General features: G+C 36.7%; 1 protein-coding gene across 7 annotated transcripts; it reads right to left on the bottom strand.

The window, feature by feature from the left end:
• Positions 1 to 1,237: 1,237 nt before the first annotated feature.
• Positions 1,238 to 16,463, bottom strand: LOC113094744 (uncharacterized). 7 transcript variants are annotated; one of them, XM_026260393.1, is made up of 25 exons: positions 16,369 to 16,463; positions 14,467 to 14,589; positions 14,226 to 14,371; positions 13,446 to 13,617; positions 11,834 to 13,341; positions 11,420 to 11,567; positions 11,204 to 11,332; positions 11,018 to 11,124; positions 10,890 to 10,940; positions 10,550 to 10,693; positions 10,353 to 10,460; positions 10,013 to 10,154; positions 9,615 to 9,890; positions 9,472 to 9,516; positions 9,310 to 9,389; positions 9,036 to 9,148; positions 8,693 to 8,876; positions 8,509 to 8,593; positions 8,261 to 8,406; positions 7,396 to 7,486; positions 7,112 to 7,260; positions 2,187 to 2,272; positions 1,987 to 2,056; positions 1,747 to 1,868; positions 1,238 to 1,670 (listed from the first exon to the last, which is right to left on the bottom strand). In XM_026260393.1, exons 2-25 carry the CDS (start codon positions 14,576 to 14,578, stop codon positions 1,514 to 1,516), a joined length of 4,371 nt encoding a protein of 1,456 aa, XP_026116178.1. In that variant the 5' UTR covers positions 14,579 to 14,589; positions 16,369 to 16,463; the 3' UTR covers positions 1,238 to 1,513. The 7 variants fall into 7 exon arrangements, with proteins under 7 accessions (XP_026116178.1, XP_026116179.1, XP_026116174.1 ...); XM_026260394.1 differs by lacking the exon at positions 16,369 to 16,463 and adding an exon at positions 15,869 to 15,998 and having other exon boundaries at positions 14,467 to 14,591; XM_026260389.1 differs by lacking the exon at positions 16,369 to 16,463 and adding an exon at positions 15,309 to 15,700.
• Between the last annotated feature and the right edge of the window lie 2,169 nt (positions 16,464 to 18,632).

The raw sequence follows: 18,632 nt of genomic DNA on the forward strand, positions 1-18,632 counted from the left end.
CAGTAGTGCAATTCCCTATAGCCCATGTTAAATATTTGGAATATATATTTTCATATTTTATTAGGTTCTTTGATAAGGTTAATAAGAAGGTCTAACTAGCAACATAACTTCCATGATGTCCCCGATGCGTGGGTCTTCTCAAAACCCAGAGGGTCGGGACATCATTACTACCATGTCCCTAAGGTTGCTTCAAATCCTTTTTGTTTCCAGCAAGTGGTCTTGGACGCTCTTCCCCACGGTGGCAGGGTTAGGAGATCTAAGCCTTTGTCCTGTAGGGCGCTGAAGATCTATGTTGATCATACAAAATAGGACCCTTCAATCGGACCTGTCAAGTCTCTGTGTTGTTGTCCTGTTGCTACTCCTTGCCCTTCTAGCGAAACAGATGTTTTCAAAGCATCGTTTTGCTTACTTGAAAGCAACCTTGGCATGATTTTTGGGCTTTTTAAGATAGCATGGTTGTTGTGAGAGCACGATTTCACGCCAATCTGTAACTAAAGTCACGTGAGACCTAGCTTCACAAATCGCTTGACGTTAGTTAATGCAGCACAAATTTTTGCTGTCAGCAGAGGGATGGCAACAAAAAGATGAATGCTGAAATTTCCCGTATTTTGAATGAGTAACCCGAGAAATTCCCCTTATTTTCAATGTTGACTTAAGCTGTATAAATTAATATTCAGATGTTATGGTCTCCGTGGTCGCACCTCCAAGCAGGAAAGCGGTGTAAAGTTAATCCATTCTCATTTTATTTTCCCCGTGGCGATTATGTGTTGCGCTATTACACCCCACAATACAGCAACGGTGTACCATGGTTGAAATAGATTTTTAATTAAAGGGGGGGTGAAATGCTCGTTTTCACTCAATATCCTGTTAATCTTGAGTACCTATAGAGTAGTGCTGCATCCTTCATGACTCCAAAAAGTCTTTATTTTTATTATATTCATAAGAGAAAGATAGTCTGTACCGATTTTTCCCGGAAAAACACGACCGGCTGGAGGCGTGACGTGTGGACGGAGCTAAAGAATCACGAACGCCAGTAGGCTTTTGCGTTGAGAGCGTTTAATCCAGGTGAAAAATTACTAGTGCTCAGGATATAAGAGCTACCAAAAGGCAAAATGCTTCAGATAATTAAAATGCGGGAGCAAAGATGCCATTTGGTGAATTACTTTGAGACATTTGAAAATTGTCTTTACTTCAGACACAGTAGTAATTTGGTACTTCACAAAGCACTGCACATTTATTCTGCTCATCATGTTTATTAACTTTGCTAAATCCAACATCAAATTTTTTACTACATTTGTAGTTAAACATGACTGCAAATTAAGAAAATTACTTTTTTTTAAAGTGACATGATTTGATGCAACATTCAATAAAATGGATTCAACCTTCTTCAGTTTCCCAGCATACATTATTCCAAACAAGTTAGTCATATTTAGTTTAAAAATACGGGTAAAACGATTAAAAGCAACAAATTCTCATGAGTCTATTCACACTGACAGAAAAAGATTGTGTCTTTTCATTTCAAGGGGACCTCGTCACAAGCAAAGTAATCCTTCAGTGGTGCTAGAAGATGTCTTATGACTGGGACGCTCCAGGACTTCCCCAGCACTCTCTGCCTCTGCAAACGCCCCAAGTTTTTCACATCCGTGTAATGCTTTGGAAATCCAAATATTCTGTGAAAGTGTGAGAATCATCATAAATAAAATATTTACATTTGTATTTACAGCTAAGAGCAGGAGTAAAACTTACTTCTCCATTTCTGTGATCCATATGTTGTCATCTTTTCCATTCATGGTGATGGGGAAATGTGCGTCTTTGGTGCCCTGCTTCAGTGAGTTTGGTTTTGTGGTGATGGTGCGAACTTTTTCATACTACAAAACAGTAAAAATTTAAGTTTGTACGAAACCATAACCCAGTTTCAGAACTCATCACTAGTGATATCATGATATTTATGTACTGCATATCTTTGGTTAGAAGCTCATGACAGACCTTTGCAGAGCGGCCAGGCTCCAGACATTCCTGAAGACTCAGTTTATCTTTCTGAGATGCTATGATTGGTCTGGTCAAAACAGAATTAAATGGATGATGTATATCATATTTATATACTTTAGTTTACACTGTTGAATGCATTTTCCAGGTAAAAAAAAAAAAAAAAAGGTGTGTTATTCATATGAATATAACTGACACACCTGTTCATGCCAGGTATGTTCCCCCAGAAGTATCTTGCTCTGTGAGCTGGACTCACTTTCACAGCATCAACAAGCACAGGGTTACACTAAAAACAAACCACACAGACTTACTACATTGTAAGACTAAAACATTCTTTAAAAATTATATATATATAAATATTAGGGCCGGGACTCGATTAAAAAAATTAATCTAATTAATTAGAGGCTTTGTAATTAATTAATCGAAATTAATCGCATTTTAATCGCATATAAATATTTGACCTGAGAACAGTGAGAAGTAATTTTTTTCACATGGATTTATAGTATACCATTGAATAATGACTGAATACATAAGCTTAACCAACAAAATATTGTTTATTTTTGTTCAACCAAGTCTAGCAGACCAGTGCAATTTTTGCCATGAAGTGTATCAATAGCATATTTAGAAACAATGTAGAAATATTACATTTCAGAAATTCAGGAAGCTTATAGGTGCTGGAACCTTCTGTAAAGTGTTTTTTTAAGTAAAACACAATACTGTCAATTACATAAAGAACATTGGAAACCCTGACTATTAGAAAACATCTCTCTGTTGCTTCAGAGGCCATAACATACTAAGTCCAACTCTCAATAACCTTGGCCAAAACAATAAAGAGTTCAACATAAACTGTTGCACCAACAAAATAATACATAGTTCAACAAAGTGTAAAGTCCACGCTAGCTGCTATATGCTTTGCGTTGAGGTGATACTTGAGGTTCGATGTGCTGCTGCGGTGATATGCGAACGCTAGTTGGTGCTTCAGTATAATCGGTCCCGCCGAAACTCATCCAGTGAGAAACGTTCCGCGGTGCAAAAATAAGTTATTAAAAACGCGGGAATTTTTTTTTCTGTAATTAATTCATCTTAGTTAACGCGTTATTTTTTGTGTAATTAATTAATCTCAATTAACGCGTTAAAGTCCCGGCCCTAATATATATATATAAAGTGGTGGGCCGTTATTGGTGTTAACGTGCTGCGTAAACGTGAGACTCTTATTGGGCATTTAAAAAAAATATTGCCATTAATCTATTCTCAAAGTTGGGTTGGGAGCTGGGTCTATACTACGCAAGCTATGATGACTTTCACCTTGATATTTTAGCGCAGATGTATACCTAGCCGAATCTGTAGGGGGCGAGAACGGGTCTTAAAGGGGGGGTGAAATGATATTTCATGCATACTGAGTTTTTTTACACTGTTAAAGAATTGGATTCCCATGCTAAACATGGACAAAGTTACAAAAATTAAGTTGTACGTTTGAAGGAGTATTTCTGTTCCAAAAATACTCCTTCCGGTTTGTCACAAGTTTCGGAAAGTTTTTTTTTGAGTATTTTTGTTAGATGGAGCGGAATTTCCTTATATGGGTCCTAAGGGCACTTCTGCCGGAAGAGCGCGTGCTCCTGTAGAGCAGAGCACTGAGAGCACAGACATTCACTGATCCAGTGTTAATTTCGTTGACTAAATATTTTCGTCATTATTTTCGTCACGAATATATTTTTGCGGACAAAAACGAAACGAAAACTAAAAAAAAAGGCACTGATGGAGACTAAAACTATGACTAAATTGACTGACATTATCGTCAACGAATAAAGGACGAGACGAAAATAGACTGTGGCGAAAATCAAATCAGCAGACGGGAGAGATGCTTGGAATGAGCAAAAGAACCGGAAAAACGGAACAGGCGAGACTGCATGAGAGAAGAGAACCAATCCGAGCCTGACTTGAGACGTGAAGGGAAGGTTTTCAGTTTTTAAATGAGCTCCCGGGAAGACGGCATTCGAAGAGGTGATGTCTAAAAGAGCGACAAAATGTCCACAGCTCACTTCGCGTTTGACGACGAACAAAACAAAACAAAGTGTAAAGCACGCGGAGCGCTCATTCGTGGCAAGAACACAACCAATTTGAAAAGACATTTACTGACGAGCCACCGGGACATTTTCTCAAATGTAATTTCACAACGATGTTCATTTGTTTATTGAGCTAAGCAAAATTGGAATAGAGCAGTGCGTAGATGTTGTAGCATTAAATATTACGAACTGAAAAGTACTGTAAAATAGCCCCTTCTTCAAGTTAGATGAGAGCACAATACTAATACGTAATATTATGATACATACATTTGATTAATACTAATGTTTAGTATATTTTATAATGTTCTACTTGTTGACAATATCACAAATATTTCTATATTAGTCATAACAGTGTTTGTTGCTGCATAAAAGCTTTTGAATCAAAATAAAGACACAGTTGTGTTGAAATAAAGTTGAATTTGTGTTTTATATATTTTGGTTAAGTTTGTTTCCTATACCAGCTGTAAAAAATTGTCTAGTAAATCTGTTATTGATTTTAGTCTTATTTTAGTCGACTAAAATACCAAGCGATTTTAGTCGACTAAAATAAGACTAAAATTAAAACAAATCAGATGAATAAAACTTGACTAAAACTAAAAAGAATTATTGACAAAAGACTAAGACTAAAACTAAATTAAAATTTCGTGTCAAAATTAACACTGCACTGATCAGAGCGAGAGCGTCGTGAAATGTCACAAAAGAAGTGTGTTTTTGGTTGCCAGGGCAAGACAAGCCTGCACAGATTACCAAAAAAAAAACAGCATTAAGGGACCAGTGGATGTAGTTTATTTTTACAGAGCATCGACAGAGTTGTGCAAGTGTTTTTGTTTGTTCCCTGCATTTCGAAGATGCTTGTTTTACAAACAAGGCCCAGTTTGACGACGGATTTGCACATCGTTTATTTCTTAAGGATAATGCAGTCCCAACGAAAAAGGGTCATGATCGTGTGTTGGAACCGCATGCGGTGAGTAAAACTGCTTAAAATATCTCTGTGTTGTTAACTTAGCTATCGGCGTGTAAGCACATCAAGTAAACAACATGCGATGTTGTCATCAAACTGCACTTTCCACATGTACAGCTTTAAAAAAAAAAAAAAAACGACAAAGTGGAACTTAGTCATTTTCCAAAACCGCTAAGCAAATATATACAGTTTCAGTACATACCACACAGAGACGTCGTTGCTGATGCTGCTCTTGTTAAATTTCAGCCTCTGGATCTGATTCTGGATCATAAATATACGGCTGAATCTGACTGTTAGCCATGGTTTGTTTTGAATGGTTTTTTCTTCACGGTAATGTGATTCGTGATTCTTTAGCTCCGCCCACACGTCATGCCTCCAGCCGGTCGTGTTTTTCCGGGAAAAATCGGTACAGACTATCTTTCTCTTATGAATATAATAAAACTAAAGACTTTTTGGAGTTATGAAGGATGCAGTACTACTCTATAGGTACTCAAGATTAACAGGATATTGAGTGAAAACGAGCATTTCACCCCCCTTTAAACCTGTGTGTATGCCTACAGTGAAATTACCACATCAAACGTGACGTGCTAACATGGATGCAGCTAAGATGCCGCCGGGTTTGCATCAGGGAAATGTTTTTTTTTTGTTTTTGTTTTTTAAGCTTCCCAATGGAAATTTCGACAAGACGCACGCTAGAGTCCTGCACTGGTTCGGGTACCTGTGGGTGAAAAATAGGCCTACGTTCCACTTAAAAAAAAAAAAAAAAAAAATCACAACCGCGCTAACGGCTGCATGAGTCATATATATATATATATATATATATATATATATATATATATATATATATATATATATATATATATATATATGTATGTAGGCTATACAGAATCTGAATTAAAATGTGTTTGATTTAAGCCCATTTCAAAATTTGTGTCATAAAATTATATCGCGCATACAGCTCAACTAACGCGATCGTTATAAAAGGCGTTTAAACAACAATACACTTCCACTTGCATGTATTTGACAATGGGAATATCACTAACACATTTGTGAATATGGGCCTAATCTAGGCTATCCAGGTTTTTTTTGTATTTTTTTTTAATTCCATCTGAAAATGACTTTGTGCAGCTCATTCACATGTGCACTCTGGCACAGATCCGGCTCTCGCAATACTGAACGATTTAAAAATGGGTGCGTTCGACTTGAAACACAATCTCAGATGGTGGTATGGTTTGCTCTTTTGCTGTTCTGTTTTCTTTCAAGATCAAAAATACAACAAATGAAAGCGTTTATCTGTATTTCCGACTGATGAGAACTATGCATATACATTCATATACATTTGTATTTTATTATGAGATATTTTATTCTAATGTAATGTAATCACTGATGGATCAAAGAGCACCTATTTCGAAATTTGCAGTAAAAAAATTTAATTACAAATTCTCAGAAAATGCATTTAATACCAATATATTAAAACGTCTGTTTATATAGTCCATTAATAAAGGAGTCCAGACATTGGAAAAATATCAGTCCACATGCATTTTATATTTAATATGAGGGAAATAGACATGCATGCATGCGTGACACAAAAAATATTTAACTTTTAGGTAGCAAAATATTTCTTAGTAATTCTGTCAATTACACTATGGTTATTAGCTACATTGTCTGCTATATATTTCCTTCTTATTTATTAAATACGGGCACTGATTGATAAAATATTGATCAAAATTGAGTTAAATTGTATAAAAAAACGAATATCTTTTAAAAGAGTTTTAGAAATAACTTCTGTATGACCTGGCAATAGAATTCGAAAAAAGTGTGTCTAATGTGATTGGCTTAACTGATTTGATTTCGGGTGCGGGTCGGGTGTTGGTTCTATTTTAAGCGGGTCGGGTGCGGATTTCAATTAGTGCTACTGTCGGAAAACGGGTTTTTAAATCTAGATTAATTCCAAGATTACAGTGAGATTAATCTAGATTTTTAAAAAAAAATTATCTATGCCCACCACTAAAATATAAATATATATAAGAGCTTTTTAAAAATTACAATAAACTGCTGAGAGTATTTAGCAAAACTTCTATCCAACAAGAAGAACACTCACTTCCAGAAAGCGGCAAATGTCAGCTTTAACCTGGGTTTCCATGAACACCACGTTCTCAAACAGCCAGAAGAACGGCTGTGGGTCATCCTCCTTTGGCTTCATAACATTCAGAAGCCGATAAAATTCAAAAAAGAGCCGTCCTGTGCCCTCTGCAGAAAATAAAAGAGGATCTCAAATGCAGTGAGTGATGCTAAATATTAGCTGTTTTGACAAATGTTCAACAAAACTTTAAATCTGTTGTGTGAATCATGCACTAGATTTCAGTATCCAGACTTGTGACTTACCAAACAAGCCTTTCCGGGCAGGATTGACTATGGACAAGTCGTTACAAGGACTTCCACCAATGAGAAGATCAAACGGACCCCATTTGTCAATCTGAACAAAGAAAAAGAATAAATTCAATCAGCAGACAGCAGAGGAGTCTTCTTCAGGTGTATAAATAAATCTCAGTACATGTGCAGAGAGGTTTTACCATTTAAAGGGTTACATCAACCCAGAATTAAGATATTAGTAAAAATATCTCTGAGATTTCTGTCTCTCCATTGAAAGTTTATTTACTCAAAACTCTGATGCATCAATACGTTTAACAAAAACAAATACATATGAATTAAGCGGTTTAATCAAGATTTTTGTTCAATGAAAAATGTTTACAACATTTATATCAAATAACCAAAGCAAAAAAAAGGTGCATTGATGCGTGAGAACAAATGGGTTCATTTGGTCACACCTACATATTTGAGCTTCCACAAGAACCAATGAGGTTTGGTTGCGCTTGTCCAGCAGGAATTGTTGAGCTTCTGTTTATGCTCACTGATCAATGAATACATGTGAATAAAAGCCTAAATTAAATCTGTTCATCATTTAAAATAATTGTGACTCTTCAGAAGACTTGGATTAAACCTCTTCATTCACATGGATTCATTTTTGATCTCTTTGCAAACATTTTTAAGTCATCAGAATTTTAAATGAAGAGACTGTCTATGGAGGAACAGAAATCTCTCAGATTTCCATAAAAATATTTTCAGTTGTGTTACGAACATGACCACAAGTCTTGTGGTTTTAGAATGACATGAGGGTCAGTAAATGATGACAATTTTCATAAAAACAAAAAAAAAAACAAGATGATGAAAAACGATTTTGCAACCATACATGCTTTTTCGTAATGTTTTTAACATCATCCACATGAGTGATTTTTCCATCATGGTTGACCATGGAAACGGTAATGGACTCTTCATCAACTTCTGAGGCCACATATTTTTCCACTTTAAAGCCAAGATCCCTTAAGACAAGATATCCTGAAACATAAAAATGTATTTAAATGTGTCATATAACCAGAACAAGAACACTAGAATAAGTGTATTAAACTAAAGTGGTGGAAGAATACGGGCAATTTTTACCTGTGGCTATACCATCAAATAAAGAAAGCACTCTGATTGGACGTCGCTGGTTAGCAGGGATCGATGGATAAACACGATGGGGCTCCTAAGGAGAACAAATGTCATTGGTCGAACCAATTCAAATACAAATAAGGAAGATCATACGATATTTTTGCAAGATGATGAACATTATGAAACCACTAACAAACTCCATAGCGCTGTTGTTGGCAAAGAATTCCTGAACTTGGATGCTCCAGTCATTCCTGGGCTTCAAAGCTCGAGAGCTGCTCTCAGGTGCACACAGGTAACACGTCCACGGGTCCACATTTTTCAGCCGGTCAAATGTGCCCTCACCCACCAGGATATCCAGACAGTCCACACAGTAGGAGCTAGGGAAATGTAAAAAAAAGACCAAGTTCAACTCATCTATGAACACTAGGGGAAATACAACATACATACATGCTTTCAAGCTACTCATTTTATCAGATTTTTGCTTTCCCTGGGAATCAAACCCATGTCCTGGTATCAACATTACCGTAAACACTCACCGACAACAGTTGTCATGGCCACACAGAATGACCTCCATGCCAGAACAGCAGACGGTGCAGTACGACTGATAACCATCTTCATCATATCTGTACAGCGTCTCCGCGAAATTATACTATATGTGACAAACGTACACACAAAGACACATCACTGAAAGATTGTATTTCATAATATGACTGTATACTTGAATTTATGCAACATTTATTAACAGCTGTAGCTGGTAAAGCCAAAACCCCTGTGTGGAGAGAACTACAGCTGTGTAACTGTATTTACTACCTTGCAGTTCGAGCACAGCTTTCCTTCGAAAAGTGGGTGGTTGATTTCGTCAGGCGTACTTCCACATGATAAGCAGAACTCTGAGAAGGAGGAGAAATGAAGTTAGGATGACCTTCACTCATTAATAACAGTTACTGCAATTTTTATGAAAGGGTTTCTGACCTTCAATGTTTCTCTTGTTTTCCAGAAATTCATGCACCATTTGATCTGTCAAAACATTTCAATAAACACCAGGTTACTTAAGTTTTTTTTTTCTTTGCCATTACAATTTTAAAAGCAACAATAAATGTTAATGATATACTTACGTCTTTTTTGGCTGTTCTGTCTGGACTCGATATGTACGCTTGGGGTAATATTTTGATGCTTATTCCTCTGTGCAGGTTTGTGTTTTCTACGCATCTTCACAGTCTGCCAAGATCTCTGATTCCATTTTGAATGCATGTGTTTTCTATAAACATCGGTTGTCCCAAGGTCTATTGAGCCACTGGTTAGCTCCAGGGATTCAGGGAGTTTACTGAGAGACACAGTTAATTCAAATAACTTTCCTGTAGAGTCCTTGTGCTTTCTCATGTTCCTATTCACTGATCAAGAAAGAACGACAGATATAAATACATAGTAAATGAATACAGCATTTGATACTACATGCTACACTTTAAAATAAAGCAGTGAGGTTAAAGAGCGCCCTCCTGTGCTTATTGCATACCATTGCATTCTGATCGAGTTTGAAGTCCTTCTGGACCCAATGGTTCAAAGCCTCCAAAGGCCCAGTCCAACATGATTCTAAACAGTTCATCCTTAGACTCGGTCTCGGGAGAAAAAAACATTCGACTTCGTCTAGAGGCCACCTACAGATACATGAACAATCACACAAAGAGATGCAAATATGTTTTTGTACTAACAATTGGAAGTTTTTTAAAGGCTTCAAAGATTATGTAATTACTGTGCCAGTAGCATAACCAATTGGAATTGCAGCAAACTGAAGAAATTGCAAACTGCATGCTAATGCATGAATTACAGATCACTAATAACAAAACTTGTCTTACCTGCAGAGAACTAAAAATGGCATCTTTGTACGCCATTACTGTAGCGAATGAATTAGAACAGAAGCACTTGGCAAATGAAAAAAAGGGCAGGAGATTGTCTGCTTGGACCTGCAACAGACAATTTGTAACATACTCATATTTAAGTAAAAGATTACCCAGAAGCTTGCACATAAGACTTTGCAAAGCCATTTTTCTACCTCTGATATCATCCTGTTCCCAAAGAAAATCACTTTACGCATGGAGCCACAAGGGCTCTTGCTGTCCCAGCTTTGAACCAGTCCAGGCCAAAGACCAAAGCCCTCAATCGGCCCCCAAACCATCTCACCCACTGTGTAACCATCCTAAACAGAAAACACAGCACTCGTTGGATGGAGAGTCTAAAGTCGAACTCTAATTTTACTGATGTTAAAACACTTTATACTGTTCCATCTTAAAGAAATGGTTAAAAGCACTTCTCACTTTAGTTTCAGTTTAATTGCACAGAATTAATAATAATAATAAAAAAAGGATTTGTATTATAATATTAAAATAAGTTACCTGGATTTCGTTTTTCTCGTTGTTTTCTGTAGATGTATTTTCTTTTCTTTTCTGGCAGAGAAAGCAAAATGTTTATTAAAGATATCCAGAACTAAACATAAAACAAAAACAAATGAGCAGACATTTACCGTATAATTACATGTAACAGCATCACAGTTGTAATCGTCATCATCATCAGTGATTTCATCATCATCATCATCGTCGTCTAAGATCACAGACACATATGGATAATCCCCTAGCAAAAAGAAGGGCAAAGTAAGTTTTTCTCAATGTTGCAGGACTGTAAAAGAAAATACCACTAGCTTTTATAACACCTTCTGTGTTATTTTGGCTTTCTGTGTCTGATTCAGAAGAGATTTGCACAATATCATCCACTTCCATTGGTTCAATGTCCTCCACGACTATTGGTGCCATGTCATCCATTTCCGTTAAGTCGATGATATCTGAAATTCAAATGCAAAGTAAGTACAGATCAGCTCCTCAATATATCTTGAACCTTACAAAGTATATGTGCATGTACATGTCATTACCGGACATGGCGCTCCCTTGAGTCTCTGGGCTGAGATGTGATGGAGCACTTTTATATGAACTGCTGTCTGTAACATCATCCTCAGCCATGTCCTTCTCCACCAACTCCTCTATTTTCCTCTCCTTGAGATAGTCATTTTGTTGAAACATCTGTGATACAGACAACCACACACAGACACAAACCAAACTTTCAGACGTTTGTTTGGATGCTCTAGATGGTTGACGGTGCATTGCTATGGACCAAAGATGCTCTGAATGTTCTCGACCTTTTAAACATCATCAGAGGTCCCTTAATCCAAACTAAATTAATTTTCATAACCACCGTCACATTTAAAGGGAGAAATTATATCTTATTACACAGATATCTGATCAATTATATTTTGTTTTCTCAAGCTCTTCATAAACCAGCAACTCACCTGTTCAAAAATGATCTCTTTTTTCAACGTTCTGGGCAAAGCCAACAAGCTAACGATTAATTTCCCAAAACTAGATGTCCTTCCCATAATCCTCAGTTCTGTCATCCAGTACTTCTCCATTGACTGGTTGGCTAGATGTACATCACCTCCATCAATGAACTGGTACTCCAAAAACTCATCTGTGAGTAAGCTGACATTCTCAGGGCTCGAGCAAACTCCAAAACAGACACCTAAATCTTGGACTATTTTGCCAGTCACCTCAAGCTTTTTTCCTGGACTCAACACCAATGACAAGTTTCTCAGAATGGAATCTGAGAAGGGTAAACGTTGAATAATATTAACAGTTACAGTCGTGTAGAAGGAGATGATGGAACTGTGGAACGTCTCCAAGTAGTCTGTCAACTCTTCAGAGCATTGCAGGATAAAGTCAGCAGCCTGTTTGCCGACTTCAACATCTCCTCTTGGTAAATGTCCCACTGTTTCCTGTATAAGCGAGGTCTTGCCTCTTCTAAGAAAATACTCGGCTGCTTTGGGTCTGAGAAAACTTGCTGTGTAGAATCTCACTAATTGAGAAGCATCTTGAAGCAGCTGTGTCACGCTGACACCTCGGTCAATATTCTGCTGAAAATCGTAAAGCGGTTGCAAAGCGTGGCTAAGAAAGAGTACGCCGAGTCTTATTTTGGGGTCACTAAGAAGACGACAGATTGCATTTTCATCTGCATCCAGAGATCCAAAGTATTTCTCAAGGTCTGACCAAGCTAAAGTCATTTTCTGGATGATTCTCCAGAATAGAGAGCATTGGGACGTCAGGGCATTTCTGAAGTTCGAACAATCAACATCTTCAAGCAAAGTTTGTAGAGCAGCTGGAAAAGCTGGAAAGTGCTTGTAGATCTCGGTGATGAGATTTAGAATCAGGCCAGAAATCTCCATTTTCTCAACACCGCTGTGACACACTTCTCCTGCCATATCTGTAAGTCCACATAAAGACACAATCTCAGGTTTCAGCAACTTTAGACCTGAGAGAAGACCTTCATGATCTGGGAAATTTGAATAAAATATTGCCATGTTTATTAGAGGTATCCTGAACTTCTTCAGCATCTCCACTATGCAGGTGCAGATGGCATCAGCAGTCTCCTTTTCTGGATGAAGAACATCAAGCAGTCGGAATTTGTTTTCCCCAGTAACTTTGTCAAAAAATCCCAATAGCGGTACACTGGCCTTGTTCTCATCCTCAAGCTCCACTCCATGGAATAAATAAAGGCAGTATGGAGTCTTACTGCAGAAGTCTGAATTTTCTTCAGGACATTTCAGGCCTAATAGTACACTGTCCTTGCTATTGGCACAGTTTGATCCAGCATCAGGTAAGCCATACTTTCTGATGAAACACATTGTGGCCGGAGTCCGGAAAAAAGACTCATGTGATCCCCTCTTAACATTTAGCATTTTCTGGTTTAGACAGTTTGTTTGCACAGGACTGTAGAGTCTTGAAGATGGTTCTTCCTTTTTAGCTATCAATAAAAAGAAAGAAAGAAGTCACAAAAAGGGGGGGGGGGGGGGGGGGAATGACATGCAGGTTACAATATCTATAAAATTTAAAAAGGTAAACACCTACAGATGTTAAATTCTCTGCTTGATTTCAATGACACAACTTCCTGTACAACAAAACCCTCCTGAGGGTTATACTTCTCCTTTGCAACATTCTGATCATAAAGATCTTTGAACCATGTAAGCAAATCTAATGTTTTCAGGATGTCTCCATTCTTTAACGATTTCACCTCTAGTTCCTATAAACAAAGAGAGAAAATGCATTGTTGACAATAATGCATGTTGATCATTGCATAGCCAAACAATTAAAAATATTTTATATGATGCATTTTTTTTTGATAGCATAAATCAGAGTTTTTAGATTAGATTAGATTCAACTTTATTGTCACAGCACATGTAGGTACATGGCAACGAAATGCAGTTAGCATCTAACCAGAAGTGCAATAAGCAGAAAGTACAGAATAAAGGTCTATAATATGTACAATAACTATACAGGTAAGTATTATGGACATAATTTACAGATATTAAATACTATAAGCACGATATACAGATAGGTGTACTATGAACATACTATACAGATGGGCTATGTAAAAGTGTATGTACACTATAGGCAGAACTATGAACATAATTTACAGTATTGCAATGGACAGTAAAGTGCATAGAAAAAATATTTCAGTGTGCAAATGGATTATACAGTGTTCCTGGATGAACAGGCAGTAGTGCAAGTAATAACAAGTTACTTTTTGCTTGTGAATAAATAAATAAATCAGAGTGTTGAAGAGGGGGAGGAGTCTATGTGTGGTGTGGGGGGGTTGAGGGGTGTCAGAGTTTTAATTCAGTTGCTCACTTTCTTGATCTGTGCCTTGCTGAAAGCTTCCTGTAGAAGACGGTAATTATCCAAGATGTCTGCATTCTCTTTTGCTGTGAACTTCACTTTATTTATGTCGATAGATCCAGGCCGAATGATGTCCATCAACTGACAAAAAGCGGCACCTGGAAAAAAAACACCATAAAAGTGTCACTGAAAAATATTTAACATTCAGCACTTTCCTATTAAAATGCTTAATTTAACCTGGAAACAAAAATACCTGAACATGTGTGCTCCACCTGGCTGAAAGTGGAATGCAGTATTTCATTGAGCCAGTCCAGCAGCTCACTGAGATTGTGCTTCTCATCTCCAGTCTTCACATTCACCACCATTTTTCCATAACCTGTGGAGACATTATTGTTATATTAGTCTGCGTTGATAAAGTACGTAATAACTCATTAATTTGTAAAATATTTGTCCACTATATGCGTCAAACGTAAGTTTCTTCAATAAAAAAAAAAACAAAACAAAAAATCACAGACCAAACAGATATTTTGTTCTTGACAAAAATGCTACCGCCTAAAGTTGAATGACGTTTTGGAAAATAAGAACACAATATCCGCGCATGTGCAGCCCTCTATTTCCCGCGAAAACTTAAAGGGAGGAAACAGCTGTAGTGGCCAATGAAGCGCGAGCAGCCTCCCAAGTATCCAATAGCCATTCCTCCGACATTGCATTGTGGGACACAGACTGCACGGAAAACAATAGGATGAAAAAGTAATGTCTTAACAAACATGTTACCGTTAGTTGATAAATGTATTCAACATTTATACGTCACACAATGAGTTAAGGCAATTTAGATTACTTTTTACGTCTAATCTTAATATACATGTCCTAGACTAACCGTGTATATAGTGTTTTCCTTGTGTAATTTGTTAACATTTTTTGTTTAGATGCACTTCAGCAAAACTAAATAATATCGTCAACGATATAATCACGTATTAATATCGAATGTTGCATGCAGTCTTTTAACCAGGTTGATAAATACAAACGACTTAAAAACCTACAAATATTCATAACTATCTTTAGCAACACAGAGATGTCCAGATCGCGCACGCGCACCAGCTGTACAACTTTTCCAGAGAGTAAATTCCATTACATGTATTACTCCTTAAACCACCCTGTCCCGCTCGGTGTTCCGTTAGTAGGACCTCCCACTGGCGATGCCTTGAGTTCAATGGATCATCAGATCGGTCGGTCTGACGCAGGGCAGTCGATCGCGTTAGAATCCAGAAACGTTCCGTTGCACGCGTCCTGCTGCTTTGCAACGTGGAAACACCGTGTGGTCACTGATGGGAATTTTGATTCATCCTAGTGACTCGAATCTTTCGAATCAGTTAAAAGATTTGTTCGCTTATTTTTGTAAATAGCATCATTACTCCAGTAGGTGGCGATCATTCACTGCGTGTCTTTTTCTGTGTTCTAAGCGAGTCTTCAATTTACTCAACCGATTCGAAAAAAAAAAAAAGAAAAAAAACCGAGTCATTGCAACCGAAACATATCATCACTATCTGTTATGTTTGGATATAAACTAAGAAATCTTGAAAAAGTTGAATCGTATGCATTTCCCAAATAGTTAAATTCTTCTTCTTCCTTTGTGTTGTGAACCATACATACTCAATAAAATCACACGACGAACGACGTGCCTCTCTCAGCGAATCTTTGTGTAGATGTAAAGAAATGATTCGTTTAGTGATGGGGGCGTGTTCGCCAAATCGCTCAAACCAATAACATGCCTTTTACGACCCGCGTAGGAAACATAGACAGTACGTACGGTTGGAAAGCGGTTTTGGACGTGCAAATCACTCTTAAAAACAGAAAAGCGGTTCAGAAAAAGGAGAAACTGAACGAAAAATAGCCGAAAACAGAGTAACATGCTACCACACCACGCTAAGGCCTATTATTTCTTTAAATGACAGTAGAGTCTTTTCCGAATTCAGCATATGAGTACATGGAAGTGAATGAAGATGTTGTATTACGATGTCATATAGTAATTGATATTTATGTATCTATACATAAATGTTTAAAACATGAGACAAAGCAGGCAGATTAAGATAATAGGTTGGAATTGCATATTACGATACAGTTGTTGAGAATACAATATAACGCTAAGATGACCTACTGTTTTTGCAAACACGTACAACACGTTGATTACGGTTTCCAGCAATATCTTCAACTCAAATCGGGGTTTGTTTTTGTAATGGCGGCTAGTGATGCTTGAACCGGAAGTGACAAAATAACGAGCGCGGCCATTTGTACTTGAACGTGCAAGGCAGTTAAGTTATTTAAACTGTTCAAAACAGCTCCCTATGTTGATTGCAAACTGATATTTCTTATATTATTTGAATAATAAATGCACTTAGTTTGTAGCGCAAATCACTTTACAGCTCACTGCATTTTGATATTCTTCTAGTTATCTACCTATCCATATATTGTCAAAGCCCCATGATGCTTTGCGCGAAACTGTAAACAGTCAGTAAGTGCCTATAAAGGTTTGCTTATTAATTTTCATAAACTGTACAGTGAGGTGACGTCCTCCACTCTTCAATCGAACATCAAAACCAAATTGTGTAAATGTATTAAGAAATTAATATCAGAATTATCCCAAATTCAAATGATTTAGTTGATTTAGGGCATGTTAAATAATACTGTATAGCTATGGTGGTCTAATATGTAACAAAACTGTGTGCCGCTTTAATCAAAACCTTTTCCTCATAAACTGGAACACTGATGGACATTTCAGACAGCTTTCCTAATTTTTACAGATAAATGTTTTACTTCCTAGCTTGAGAAATATTACAGTGCTGTACTGCTGATAGGATTATTTGTAGAGCAGCCTTTCTGATTAGGCTATTTTCAATTACTTTGTTTTTATTCATTTTGAATGTTCCTTAAACAGGAAGTGCTACCCAAATTAAAAATGTAAATTTTAACTTAAGTTTTAAATAAATTAGAAATTCAGTAAATTCTTTTGGGAAAAGGTGAATAGCAGTCAATTAAGTCTAGCAGGTTCACAGAAAATAGCTTTCCGTGTTGCAAAATAAGGTGGATATGTCACGTAAAATCTTTAATTAACCTACACAATCCCCACTGAAGCAGTGTGATGTATTGTATCCATCATTCTAGAGCTTTGCAGGAGATCAAATGTTCTATAGCAAATTATTTTACATTTAACTACAGAAAAATAGACATAGACTACGTTTTTTATGATTATATAAATACTTTTTTTTTTTGTTATTGCTCTTGTGAATAAAGCACGGATGTGCGTCCACAACACAGTAAGCACTGACTGCAGATTTAGTTGATTTTAAACTGTACGTTCATTCCTGGTATTTTGTATTGTATTGTAGTTAAAATGTTGAACAATAATGCTATCTTAAAGGTTTAGTTCACCCAAAAATGAAAATGATGTCATTAATGACTTACCCTCATGTCGTTCCAAACCTATGAGACTTCCATTCATCTTCGGAACACAGTTTAAGATATTTTAGATTTAGTCCGAGAGCTTTCTGTCTCTCCATTGAAAATATATGTATGGTATACCATGTCCAGAAAGGTAACAAAAACATAATCGAAGTAGTCCATGAAACATCAGAGGGTCAGTTAGAATTTGTTGAAGCATCGAAAATAGATTTTGGTCCAAAAATAACAAAAATGATGACTTTATTCAGCATTGTCTTCTCTTCCGGGTCACGTCAGAGTGGACAGTATACTGTACATTTTCAATGGAGGGTCAAAAAGTTCTCGGACTAAATCTAAAATATCCTAAACTGTGTTCTGAAGATGAACGGAGGTCTCCCGGGTTTGGAACGACATGAGGGTCATTAATGACATAATTTGGGTGAACTAACCCTTTAATCATAAATAACACCATTTGAATCACATGAACAAGCAGATTGAAATTGGAGAATTTTTTTAAAACATTAAGCTACCAAATGCCATAAATTTCCTATGTCCATCCCATTGTCATGATAATACAGTATTCACAATGAGTTATCTCTGATGTAGCCTTTAGGTTTTTCAATTATACAATTTTATTTAATAGGTATAATATAGGATTTCAGTGTGTCCGTCAAGTTATTTTATACTCTGTTATTTTGACTAACACCACTTCCTTGGAGCGAAAACAGCTTGGGAATGTCAGTGAGATATTTCAATACATTCAATACATCCACCCTGTTGAGGAAAATATGAAAAAAGTCAGTGGTAAATAATTTCTGTGAAAAATAAAAAAGCATGCTATTTATATATCCTAGGTACTACTAAAAATGTTGTATTTTGTGACCTTAAAGAGCATGATGGTTTTTAGGGCATAAGAAGATCAGTTAAATATACAGGAACTAAACCATTTAATGCCTTATAGATCAGTAGCAATATTTTGAAATC

This window comes from Carassius auratus, unplaced genomic scaffold, assembly GCF_003368295.1.
Source record: "Carassius auratus strain Wakin unplaced genomic scaffold, ASM336829v1 scaf_tig00215416, whole genome shotgun sequence".
In the NCBI taxonomy this organism is placed as follows: Eukaryota; Metazoa; Chordata; class Actinopteri; order Cypriniformes; family Cyprinidae; genus Carassius; species Carassius auratus.

Bases quoted from the DNA above. Each gene is read 5' to 3' on its own strand.
- LOC113094744 (XM_026260389.1), bottom strand. From the start codon at position 15,342: ATGGAATTTACTCTCTGGAAAAGTTGTACAGCTG. The intron at 10,694-10,889 runs GTAACTTATTTT...TTTTCTGTTTAG, and splicing joins ACGAGAAAAACGAAATCCAG to GATGGTTACACAGTGGGTGA. The intron at 1,869-1,986 runs GTCTGTCATGAG...ACTGTTTTGTAG, and splicing joins AGCCTGGCCGCTCTGCAAAG to TATGAAAAAGTTCGCACCAT.